General features: G+C 41.9%; 1 protein-coding gene across 1 annotated transcript in view; it reads left to right on the top strand.

Annotated features, from left to right (window-relative positions):
• SUSD1 (sushi domain containing 1) overlaps positions 1 to 7,868 on the top strand; it is a 47,327-nt gene extending 39,459 nt beyond the window's left edge. Inside the window, exons 13-16 of the mRNA XM_066612618.1 lie at positions 208 to 466; positions 3,186 to 3,225; positions 5,283 to 5,376; positions 7,794 to 7,868. Coding sequence (XP_066468715.1) covers positions 208 to 466; positions 3,186 to 3,225; positions 5,283 to 5,376; positions 7,794 to 7,806 — 406 coding nt within the window. The 3' untranslated portion in view covers positions 7,807 to 7,868. The remainder of the gene's footprint in view (positions 1 to 207; positions 467 to 3,185; positions 3,226 to 5,282; positions 5,377 to 7,793) is intronic.
• The last annotated feature ends 5,636 nt before the right edge of the window (positions 7,869 to 13,504 follow it).

The following is a 13,504-nucleotide window of genomic DNA, read 5'->3' as shown; positions in this document are numbered from 1 at the left end:
TTTTGTTCAATGGGGCTTACTCTCAGGAAAATGTGGTTAGGATTACAGCCGTAATGTATTAAATAAACAATAAATAAGTTATAAGCAGTTCAGTAATAGCCCATTATTGAAAACTTTTAAACAAAGCAGGACTTTGAAGCAGACATCAGAGCCAATTGAATGTAAATGACTTATGCTAATACTTGTTGGTTTTCTGTCTATTTCTAGTTCTTACCAAGTGATTGTTGTTCCCTGGAGCGCACAGTGCAACTTTGCTTGTTATTCCTTGAGTCGTCCCACCTACTTCAGCAAAAGCACTGACTCAGATGGTTATGTCACAGCTGAATTCCCAGCCGAGGTCATTGCTGACAACACGATAGTCTTTGCTCTTGGAGACAGACTTTATTATGGGAATTTTTACAATGCCCCCTTGAAACAAGGAAAAGATTATTGCATCATACTCAGGACAGTCAGTGAATGGAATGAGGTAAGGGTGCTTTCCAAATTTATTTATTTTATTTAAAATATGTGTTCTCTGCCTTTCCCCTCCTAAAGAGAGGTCAGGGCAGCTTACAAAATATAAAACCACAATTAAAAGCATAACCACGAGAAAATCAAGCGGTACTGCAAAAATGCAACCTAATGTGGCAGCAAAGAACCAAACCAAACAAAAATGAGGCAAAATTACCACAGATATTTGAGTATAGGTTGATCTCACAGATAAGTCAAGGGCAGGGTCTGAGCCAGAAATCATGGACAAAATATAAATGGGATTTTGACTGCCATCATAATACCGACAGGTGGAGCCAATCGTATCTCAGTAAGCAGGGAGTTCCACATTTGTACTGCCACCACATAGGAGACCTTCTCTAGTGTCACTGCTGGCAAGTTTCTGATGATGGCAGTGAGACCTGCAGGATGATGTCCCCTATTGGTTTAATTCTTCTTTGTTTGAATGATAATAGCATGTAAAACATAATGTATAGGTGATGTATCTTTTTTTATTGAACTAGTGTCTCTTAGTGCAAGAGTGTATAAGCTTTCAAGTTAGATGGGCCATTTTGTGTGGAGATGTACACAACATTTTCAGAGCAGTGGGGCCACTGTGAAAGAGCACTGTATTTTTTAATAAGGGTGCTGTGTGTTGATAATATTAAATTTAAGTTGAACTAACTTTTAACATGTGTAGACATGTCTACTCCATCCTGTTATTCATTAACAGGATGATAACATTAAGCAGCTAATGGTCAGAAATCAGACCCTTCTTCTGTCATTTGCAGTTAATCAGTTTCTATATGAGAACAGGGTCTGATTTCTGACCATTAGCTGCTTAATGATGCCACTTTATGCTTAATGACATCACTTCCGGCCCTCAGCTGGAGCCCTGAATGCTAACTTTGGCTCTCTGTATGAAACGAGTTTGACATCCCTGGTCTAGTTTTTGAAATTATTTAACTCTCCCACCCCATTCAGATGAAATTTAGTAGTGCTTTCAGAAATCCTTATCACATGCATAAAGACACATATCTTTATGTACTGAAATAGGATTATTAAGTTATTCTGTGAGGCATGTTTACCAAATCCTATTCATATGCTGAAAAGACAGATGTGAATATTTAGCAAACAATAGTTAGTTGTTGTCTGGCTCTTTTCTTCTGAATTTCATAGCACTTTGTTTCAGTTTCCTGAGGCTATGCATGAATATCTCACTGTGGACACTTCAGTAGGACAGGAAGTAGAAAGGAAAGCTGTTAGGCAGCTGCCACACAAAATAGTAAGACCCTGAACCGACTGCTTTTGGGTCTTGTGTAGATGGCTCAGTGTCATCACACTAACATCCCCTTGTACACAACTTCCCCAGGGAAAAAAGAACCATAGTGTAGCGCCCTAAGCAGATGATATATTCCTGGTTTTCTGCTAAAGCCCAAATAGCTCAATGACAACCACAGTTCCCAAGAGTCAAGGCCTTTGAGTTTTCCTCAAGGCCTTTGAGTTTTCCCTTGCAAAATACAAGTATGAGATGGATGCTCATCATGTCCTGGACTCAAAGAACAGCACAACTAATTCCATGACTCCATAGGAGCTTCTGGATGAGTTTCTTGCACAGCAGCTGCTCCACAGAGCAAATCGTATTTGAAAGGGGGGGGGAGTGAGTTTCAAAAGCACTGTGATACGACATGGGGATACAAAAATATACAAAATTCCACTGAGGATGTACGTATTTGAGCTAACGCAGGGCTTTGGATGCTTACCAACTTATCTTACCACCTGTATTATTAATATATTTAGGGCGCAAATCCAGAGGGGTAGATGGGCGGATGCAAGTCCCTTGCACTGGCCCATTGTTGTCGTGAAAGTGCCGTAAAGTACTTTTGCGCCGACCTAAGTGGAGTTAGTCCGGTGCATGGACATGTGGTGGCCTCTGTGCGCCCGCCCTTGCCTGGGAAAGGTGCGTTATGTGGGCTGATTTATCAGGCTGCAGATGGGGACTCATATGACTGAATGCTCTTCTATACTCTGTCAAAAAAAATCCCTGAAGAAGGCTAACCTTCGAACCCTTCTCCCTGTCATGCTATCTTTCTTTGTTCGTGGGCATGGGGCTGTGTGTGTGTGTGTGTGAAGATTTTAATAATGTAACCTGTAGTTCAAAGTAGTCTAGGTCAGACAGAATTTTAGAAACACAGTACACGTATAACCTAATTATCCATGGATTTTTTACCCTACCCATGGTTTTATCTCAACGTGATGAGAAGGGCTCTTTAAATTAAAGGAAAAAAGTTGTTTAACAATAATGTTAATGCAAGAAAGGGCAGCTGGCTGACAATCCATCAATCATTCTCTCTCTAGGCACTTAGAACAGCTTCACTCCAAGGTAAGCGATCCCTCCCTTCCCCCTGTGCACATGAAAGAAAGATAATCACTTTGCATTTTCACAGCACTGCACTCTGGGTGAAGGGAGGGGTCACTGGCTCGGAGTGAAGCCTTTCTAAGTGCCTGGAGAGAGACTGATTGATGGATTGTCTGCCGACTCTGTCTTACATCACAAAGGTCGGCAAGGCTGTTTTTAAATTGCCTAGCAAAGGGACACTGGTTTTTTTAATGGATTTGCTTTAATGCAATTTTAGCCATCCATGTGAGTTCTGGGAACTGAACCCTCATGAATACCTAGACTCAACCTGTAATACAGACCATGTTTTCTTTTTCAGAAGATAATGCAATCCTGTGTTGCCTGGGCTGAAATAAAAGGTAGGTTTTCAAGTTACTGAAGAAGTAACAACTGCCAGCTCCTCCTGTTGTGAAAACAACAGCTTCTATGGTATTTTAAACAAATTCTCGTGGTGTACTATAGCACAAGCAGAACTGGAGGCATGAAGACCTGAAAAAAACTAGGGAAAAATATGATTCCAGAACTGGAAGCGGGTTGTATTAGGGAACCATTCTGAGGCACAGGGAGGCCCGCAGAAACTACTGTGGGGCCCCCATGCCCTCCAGAAGGCTGTTACCCCTGGTGAGTGAAAAAACACCCTTTCTTTTGCTGTGGTGGTGTGATCCTGGAGGTGCTGTTGCCATTGCTATGGCAGCTTCTCTATAGCTGTATCTTCTACCAGTTTTTGAGCATATAATCAGTACTGTGTTTCATTCTCTTCACTGAAAAAGGCAAACATAAACCCTGAAGAAATAACCTGTGCTAATATTTTGCTCCTATTTCCATGCAATGGCACAGGGTTTCCTCTTTTTTTTCCTTTATAAAAAGCTCTTTATTTTGCCTCAAAGAAATGTGCTTTCATTTGTCCCAAAGTATATAGCACCTCATTGTTGTGTCCTGATTAGCCTGTGTTCAAATGTACATCTGGATTTTTTATTGCTAGTGTCTAATCGCAGAGGATGCCAAGGCTCAAATCTAGTCCAGATATCAATTGCAAGAGAGGAGTAGTCTCCCAAAAGGTGTCACCCTACCCTGCAAATAATGTGCTCCAGCTGTGCTGTTGTCTTCTTTGGTCAGAGGACAGCTGCTCTGCCAATAGGTGCTGTGATTGTCTTCCATTATGGTGCAAATCCTGTATAGCAGTGGTTCCCAAACTTTTTACACAGCAACGCAGTTTTCAAAACCACCATCTATCAGGACCTACCTAAACCTAGGCCAGCCTCCTATCTTCTCCTCAAACTTGTGCCAGCTACAGAGTTGGCACAGGTCTGAGGAGACCCATTGCAGAATGAGGGGCCAATCTGATCCAACTTTCCAGTGCTAATGCAACTGCACCAAGAGGGCATGCACTGCACCTTGCAGTGGTGCAGACACAGTGGGGCAGTCACAGAGGCCTCTTCATTGTACAAGTTCATTTGCTCCCTTACCTCGGGACTGCATCTGCATTGGAAAGTTGAATAGGAATGGGCCCTGAGAAGCTTATGGAGGGGTAAGAGGACATAATTCCTCTTTCCCTTCTGAAGCCTCCTGATTCCCCCCTCCACCCGCTGGATACAGTGCATGCCTTTTTGAAGTGGTTGCCTTGATGTGGGAGATGTAAAGGACAGGATTGGGCTGCTAATCCCAAAGCCCAGCTGGGAGGAAACAGTTAAAAAACAAACTTGACCAGGGAAATGATTTGCAGTGGAGAATTGGCATTTAACTTTTCTCCATAGGGCACCCTAGCCCAGCCCTATGGGTGTGGGTGTGGGTATCACATGGCAGCCTTGCACCTACGCTTTGATGTTTTGCCTGCTTTTTCAGTTCTCAGTGAATATTTGCATGTGCTGGGGTGTTGATCTCCTTTTGCTTAAACTCTGCTTGCACTTGGGCCAGGTGTTGAGTGTCCGTGGGTTGCTTGTAGGTGCAGGTTGGATGACAGTGTCTCCGTCTGTCCCAGGAAGTGAAGGAAGGGAATCAAGAAAGTAATAGAGTACAGTTCTTTATAAGAATCAGCTCATAATGAAATCCTTCATTTGGTTCACTCTGTTGCTCCATGATAAAACAATAATTCTGTGTTTGAATTAAGTTAAGAGTTTTTGAACCAGTTCCTTAAAAAAAATGGCTCACAAAACTTCAGGCCCAATCCTATCCAATTTTCCAGTGCCGGGACAGCTATGCCAATGGGCGTGCACTGCATCCTGTGGTGGGGAGGCAGTCACAGAGTCCTCCTCAAGGTATGGGAACATTTGTTCCCTTACCTTGGGGCTGCATTGCAGTTGCACCGGTGCTGGAAAGTTGGCTAGGACTGGGCCCTTAGTTGCTCCATTTCAGTTATTAGTTTTATATCACTCTAATTTTAAAGTCCACTTGAGTTATTCATTTTGTTTTCTTTCAGCTCTGTTATCCCCAGCACATCATGTGGCCGTTGTTTTATTAGGGTCAGTTGCTGTTTTCTGCTCCATCCTGTTACTGTCCCTCCTTGCTGCATGGTATGTAGCACTAAGTATCAACTCCAATAACTCTAATCTGTCTTCTGGTGTTCAGTACTTTCAAATCGTGAACAATGCAGTCACTAAGTTTCTGGGAAATAAGGAAGAAGACAGACGTAAAGGCAGTCAGAGCATGTACTACAGAGCTGCCAGTGGGCTGGAGTACTAGTAACAGTAAATCAAGATTCTACTTTGATCTACTAGTTATAGCAAACTAACTAAATACCTTCTATATATTACACAAGCACATTAAATCCTAAATATTATCAATTGAGAGAGAACTCCATTTTGTATTACGTCCCTCATGAGGTCTACAACCAGGCAGAAGCCTGTGTCACTTACCTAACTTATTACCATTAATAGCACAAAGACGCTTTGGAAATTTTGCTCTGGGATTTGGATCATGAGAATCTAATTAAAATTTTTCTAACATCACAATCCTCTTTCTCCTCAGCTCCTTGACTCTTCAAGCTCTCTTATGCCATTCTGTTTTTGAATGCCAAACAAGCAGCTTAAATTGATCAGACCTCTGTAACTCTTAAAGCAAAATAAATGTAGGTTATTTGCCTCTCAAATGAGATGTCAGGAAGAGAACAGAAATAAAGCCTCCCTAGACATACCTCTTAGTTAAAAACATACCTAAAGCTGTAAAACAGGCACGGTTGATTGGCAAACTGGGGTTTACAGGTGTGTATATGTTTTAATAGAGTTATGTGAAGACATATTTGTTGAATCTTGAAACATATTATAAACTAGTGCATGTGCTAGAATCCTATCCCCTTTCCCTTTACTCAGTTCTGTGCCAGCAAAATGGCTGGTGCAGATCTGAAGAAACCCATTAGGGCAGCAGAGGCTTGTCCCAGGGTAAGGGAATTTTGATGAGGTGGCTGTACAGCGTGCATGCTGTACATGTCTAGATCAGCTTGGGCTGTAATTATGGGCTGTAAGCATGGTGGAAAGCTTAAATGTTCATGATAAGCATGGTGACAATTCACAGCTGGAAACCAGATGACAATTTTGAGAATAGCAAACCAGTTTAGAAGGTGAAAATGGTCTCATCAAAAGTGTTGTTAGTTCACAGAATATGAAAAATTTCAGAGCAGTATGATTAAAAATATTTCTCCAGGTTATATCCAATATGGTTTAACCTTATAAACAGGTACAATCATGGCTAAGTGTTTTCAGAAAGGGGAAGAAAGAGAAGGGCAGTCCTTCACAGCAGTAGGAAACTGGAAGAGAAGAGAAAAGCTGCAGGTACAGCCAGTAATTGACTAAGGAATTAAATGCACAATTTGTTTCAAAGTGGTGATTTTTGTCAGGACAAAAGGAATTTTATAAAATAATGCAGCCTCATCAATAAATCCTGCTGCTCAAATAGTCCTTACAAATAATTTAGAGAGAAACTATGTAAATCTCAAAACACGCTTTAAAATCATAATTGAAATGAGTGACTCAAATCAGACTATCCCATAAAAAGAAAAGATGCCTGCATGCATTGGTAGACTTTTACTACATGATTGCAGACTTGCTTCAAGAGTTCCTTCTGTATACTACAGAGTTTGGGGTGAACTTTTTCCAGATTGTGTAAATACAGGTTTAGTATCTCTTATCCAAAATGCTTGGGACCAGAAGTGTTTTAGATTTTGGAATATTTGCATATACATAATGAGGTATCTTGGGATGAGACCCAAGTCCAAACACAAAATTCATTTGTTTCAAATTCACCTTAAACTCATAGCTTGAAGGTAATTTTGTACAATATTTTTAACAATATTGTGCATGAAATACTCTTTTAACCACCCATATGGGCAATCAGTGTTTTTCATCCCTCTCATTCCTGACTCAGAGAGTGCAGTCCGTATGTGCTTACTGTGTTGGCAGAGGGTGTAGCAAACATGCCATAAGACACATTGTAACACCTTGCAAATAAGCAGTGTCAGTGGGGTGGTCTGTACCACCCTGCCAGCACTGCTTTTGAGCCCCTTTTCACAATTGCAAACCAGAAGTGGGCTGTGATCACATTTTTTAGCAGTTCTGACATGCTAGGAGCCCTGCAGAAGGGGCTGCAGGCTCCCCAGACCCTCCAGAGTCATAGTGAAACCCAAGTAAGTCTAAAAAACCGCTTTTGTCCCTGGCAGCAGTGCGATTGTGGCAATCTTGTCACCAGGCTGTGTTTATATACATTTTGATTTGAATTGCGATGCAATCTAAAAATTAGTATATATGGAATTCTTGAAAGTCTATTTATAACTTTTCTTTTTTAATGAGATGGTCTGCATCTATGATTTGTGTTATTCTTTTTAAGTATGATTTTAATGGGGTCTATTGATAGGGATATTGTTTTAATGAATCATTTATAAGAATTGTTTGTACAGTGTTTGTATTTTTATTGACAAGTTGTTTGTATTATTTTATAGTTTCTGCTCCTGAGAAAGAACATCAGTTCAAAACACAAAAGGCACCTCAAAATTAAAACATCAGTTCAAAACACAAAATTCCTCAATTAAAACTGGCGATTCTTGAGCTTTTGTTGTTTTTGTTTGTAACGTGCTTTCGCTACTAAAATATTTTGGCTTTAACTGTCTCCCCAATTTTCCCCATATCTGTTCCTTGGGTTTTAGCTGTACAATACAGCAGTACACATATCTCCAGATACGATGGACAGAAGAACATTTTGCAGTGAGATTGGACAGTTATCTGTCACTAAACAGCAGTACATCACCTCAAGAGGTTCAGACCATCTGTCTCTCCACTCAGATGTGTCTGTCTACCAATCACTCAGCACACAGAATGAAAGAAATGACAGCATGGTGGTATTCAGTTGTCCCACAGTCATCTTGAATGCTCAGAGTGCGCAAAATATTTGCAAAACCGTGCTGCTGACTACTGAATTTTTTTTTAAAAACAGCTTTTATTTTTCACATTGTTGTCATCTCTCACTTTTTGAAATGTATTTTAGTTTCAGTGTTTCTTTTCCGTGTGCTTTGTTTTCTTAGAGCCAAACTATATGGGTCCACCATATGCCCATATGGCTTTCTTAGAGCCAAACTACATGCTACATGCAAACACATGTGACTGTAGCCTAACCTCTCTCTTTTTGTTGTTTGGGGAAAGGGGGAGTGAGAGTGAAAAAAGCGACACAGAAGATGTGTCACTTAGAGCCCAGTCCTAACTAGGAGTTACAACCGAGTGGTTTTGCAGCTGTAAATGGCCACATGGCAGCGTACATATCGTACTGACAGCCGCCATTTCGGAGCCACCACAACAAACAGCAGCAGTGTTGGTGACCCACCGCCATTACCATCTGCCGCTGGAGTGTAGATAATCTGGCACAGAAGGGACAGGCAATGAGAGGAATGGGGAGGGGGAGGAGTGAGGTTGCCCGGGGTGGGAGAAGGTGAGTGGGAGGCATATGGCGGACCCAGCAGCACCAGTGTGTGCCAGGATGCCTCTCTATTGGAGCATCTGCATTGGCAGGGTGTGTGTGTTAGAAATGGGATTGTTACCCCTTTCTTTGCTTGTTATAGTCATGTTCCCAATCTTTATCAAATATTTGAAATCCTACCAAGTGGAAAAGGAACTTCAGCTGGGGGGGGGGGCACAATTTTATGCAAGAAAAGAACTAAGGACTCACTTGTAATTCCCCACCTGCACCCCAAGGCTATTCAGCCTAAAAAAGGATATTGGATTTCATTTACATGTTTTTGAATGTAACATGGTTTGAGATTCCTCATGTCTGGACTCTAGTACAGTGATTTTCAACCAGTGTGCCACAGCACATTGGGGAGCCATGAATGTCTGTAGGTGTGGTGCAAGAGTTTGGGGGAGGGTTTATTTATCTGTAGGGCCTTTGGGGAATGTGAGCCTCACACTGGCAGTGTGGTGTGCCTTGTCAAATGTCAAAAAAAAGATGGTGTGCCTTGACAATTTTAGTGCCTTGTTAGCATGCCGTGAGATGAAAAAGGTTGAAAATCACTGCTCTAGTAGGCTGTGTCAGCTGTTGCTTTTCAAGCAGAAGTTTGTGCTGCTAAAATGTGAAATGATACATTGTTCTTTAATCAAGCTCTGTCCCTCTAGCCATTTCAACTGTTCTAAATCTCCGACGTACAGTGGGCCATCCACGAGTTCAGCACCCATGAATTTCACTCAGCGTTGGTACCCAGCATCTGGAGGGTCTTAAGAACTTCCTGGACATGACTAGAAGTGCCTTCTGGTCACATGCAGGAGGCCTTCTGAGGCAGGGGAACTTCTAATTTTTTGGAAAACCAGAAGTGCCTCACAATGCCTCCTTGACGCTTCAGAGAGGCACTTCTGGTTGCTGGAGCGCTCCCCCCACCCCGTGGATTTAATTATCCACGGAATTTAGTATCCACAGGGGTTCCAGGAATGGATCCCCTGTGGATACCAAGGGCCCATTGTTACCTCTCTTTTGGCTCCAAATTGCTAGTATTAAACTGGGCCATCCGGAATCCTTTGGCAACCCTTTAATTGCTCTCAAACAGAATTGACAAAGTGAGTTTAAGTGTGGTGGCCCAAAGACTGAGCTGAGCACTTCCGTGATTTGAATCTCACTTCTGCCATGAACTCACTAGGTGGCTTTAAAATAACTGCTCCCTCTCAGCCTCAGTTCTCCAGGTGCACTACGGTGATAATCATATTGGTTTACCTTGCCAAGTTGTTGTATGAATTACAACTAGATAATTAATGTGACGAATTTGAACACTTGAAAGCACTATACAGATGTTATTATTGCTGTTGCCATCCTACTTGCCCTGAAAAGGTCCCTTATAGAGGGGACTTAGGAGTATTGGCTCTGGTATTGTCGGTGGCAATCCGTGAATCAGAGCTGGTCCCAATCCCAGAGGTGGCAAGGCATCTTGCACAAGGGCCTTAAGGCTGGATCATATGCATCACTGCTTCTGCAAAGTGCAAAGACAGGTCATTTGTCTGTAATCCTCAAGCCAGTCTGTGTGGAAAGATTTTTGCTTACAGAGGAACATTTTAAATGGCCTTGTAACTGGTAAGCTCCTTTGCTTAGTCTCCCATCTTTAAGGCTGCCTCTAGGGGTCGGTTTCTGCACTGCTGTTTGTGCTATTTATGGCTAAATTGAAAGTGTTGGAAAGAAAGAGAGAGAGAGAGAAAGAAAAAGACCTAAAGGTTGTGTAGCAGTGTTTCTCAAACTATGGGTCGGGACCCACTAGGTGGGTCGTGAGCCAATTTCAGGTGGGTCCCCATTCATTTCACTATTTTATTTTTATTAGACTTGATGCTACCATGGTATGTGACTGCATTTGGGAAAATGTTATAGACCTGTACTTTTAACAAGCTACTATATATATTCCTTTAACAATGATAGTCAATGGGACTTACTCCTGGGTAAGTGTGGGTAGGATTGCTGCCTAGGACTGTTAAAAATGTTTCTGCTTGATGATGTCACTTCTGGTCATGACATCACTTCCAGTGGGTCCTGACAAATTCTTATTCTAAAAAGTGTGAGAACCACACTTGTGAGAACCACTAAATGTGTGAGAACCACTGTTGTATAGAGTTTTGTACAATAGCTTCAGAGTCCATCATCTGGGCAGTGCCACCTCTATTGACCTACTTTAATTTCCTACTGTGCTATTTAAACTAGCAGAAATCAACATGGAGCTTGTAACAGTCTCTGGTGAGGAGCCTCTCAGTCATTGGCTTGATAACTCGGAAACCTCTCCATCTATGAAGCTCAAAGTTGGGCTGTACCCTTTTATTTTTAAGTATCCAGAGGAATTATTTTAGAATAAATGTAGCCTCATTATGAAACCTCAATCACTTTCAAGTGTAGCTTGAGTGAAGCTTTATTCTTGGCTTGTGGCTTCCATATACCTTTTGCCAAAACCAGTCAATTCAAGAAAGAACATTTCTTACGGTGCGTTTCGGTAAAAGATAATCTAGACTTTCAGTATTTAGTGTCAGCTTCAAATTAAGAATTTTATGCAAAAGCTTTACTAGCTAAGAACAAGATCTTGCAACTTTCTGGTGAAAAGGTTATTTTAGTTTTCAGTGGGCTGCATTTTTCTGCTTTTCATTTTTACATTGGATGTTTAATTTCATTTTTTGATATTTCATTTTCTGTTTCTAGGACACTCTCCTTGCTAAGAAGGCTTCAGGGGTTTTCAGCCAGGTTTCACAAAGAATATGTGTTAATACTGTATGGTTTGGCATTTTTTAGCAGTTACTTAAGATGAACTCAGGATAACTAATTGACCTGCAAAAGCATGGTGTTTTGCAATTTCCTCATAGTGAGGCTCTTTAAAAGCAAAAATCTAGCATATTAAACAGATGGCCTCCGCAGTGGTGTGCCAAGGCCGGGATGGGGGGGCAGTCCACTCTGAGTGTCAAATACACCCAGGGCATCAAATGTGCCACAGAGCAGCCAATAGACCTTGCCTCCCTTAGAGATGTTGAGGTGGAGGCGAGGTTTACCCTTTGCTTTGAATGGCTGGTAGACTTGGCCTCCTCCAGGGTGGGATCTACCCTTTGCTTCAAGCAGCCCATCCTAGATATCCATTACCCTAGGCACTCTATGGGGCAACAGTATTGTCTTTCACATGGTAGGCCCCTTAAGATAATTTTGGGGCCAGTTTAGATCTTTAACATCTTCACACAGTGGCTTCCAATTGTCCTCAGGGATGTACATAACACAGTGTAGAACCACAGCTTCCTAATGTTGATTTCTGCATCATGGCAGCACATTTTAAACTAAAACCACTGCAAGAATGGTATTTGCTTCTAGGCAGTGATTTTTTGCATGAATAACTTGGATAACATGAATAACATGTTTTGCATGAATAACTCGGATAACGAGGAAGCCATGGTGTAGGCTTCCTCATGAGGAAGCTGCTTGAACCATTCACTAATGAGGCTATGCTGTGTCTCCAAAACTAGACGTGACAGGGCAAAACGGATACCATTTTTTGAATCGGCACCCCAAATATACCCAGGAATTGGTGTAACATTTAAGGAAGCAAAATGTGTGTTGGCCTGTGTAATTTATCTCCTCAGACATACAATACCTATTTTGGTGGTCTATATCCAAGGAGGGAAAAGGGGCAGGGAGGTTTTCAAAAGAGGGGATAAGTTCCACTTGCACTATTGTGACCTGATCCATCTCTTCCCTTCCTCAGTCTTTCCCCCTCCCTGCCCAGAAATGCCCCCATTCCTACCGCTGCCTGTCCCCTCCACTGCCAAACCTGGCACTGGCAGATGGTGTTTGGGTAGCATTGGTGAACATGATGGATCCAGGCACTTCCACTTGGATCCACTAGTCTCTTGGATCCAGACTCTTCCACCAGTAGCCTCTGTCAAAAGGCTTGGGCTATAATGGTCAGGTTTGGTGCAGTGGAAAGCCGACCAAGCTCTGAAGTTAAATTAGAAAACCGCCATGTTTGAATCTGGAAATCACAATGTTAATCTTCTAGAAGTTGCCCAGGAAAAAAATTCAAGAATGTTCAGCTAATTGAAACAATTTCCTGTATTACCTGGAAGCGCCTAGCGCTTTACTGAAATCCATATGGCTTGGGAGTGAAATTGTAAGATCATAATACGGAACACCAGATAAAAATTTAAATGTTTTAATGTTCTTGGAGATTTCCAAAGGTGCTTCTACCTGCTGTGAATTACAACAGATGGCTGTTGTATTGATTTCTAGCTTCAGTCTGTATGCACAGAAGCAGGTGCTCCACAGAGAAAAAGTCTGGTGGGCCTCCCAGACAGGGATTCAGTCTGTATTGGCTGGTTTTACAAAGTGGGGCTTCTAAACTTGCACTGAGGCTGTCTGTGCAAATTGCCAATGACAGAAGCCTTCTGTTTTGAAGAACTGTCAAGATGCTACTTGTCACAGTATTAAACAATTGGTCCCTCTGGTGCTTATGTGCCCTCCAACAGGGATGTTTGTTAAAACAATCTTTTTGCTTCTTACTCGTGAACAAAGCAGAAGGTGAAGTATGGGCTTAAAAGAATTTTTCACGAAGTTCCTTTCCCAAAGCTTGATCTATCCATGCAACATTATTTATGAGATGCTCCTGCAATTCTCAATCCAAGTCATAGCAAGATGTTTCAGGAACACCAATAGCTAATGGGTGGAGAC

The sequence above is a fragment of the Tiliqua scincoides genome, chromosome 2, assembly GCF_035046505.1.
Source record: "Tiliqua scincoides isolate rTilSci1 chromosome 2, rTilSci1.hap2, whole genome shotgun sequence".
Lineage (NCBI taxonomy): Eukaryota > Metazoa > Chordata > Lepidosauria > Squamata > Scincidae > Tiliqua > Tiliqua scincoides.
This window is presented reverse-complemented; position numbering and strand designations above follow the sequence as displayed.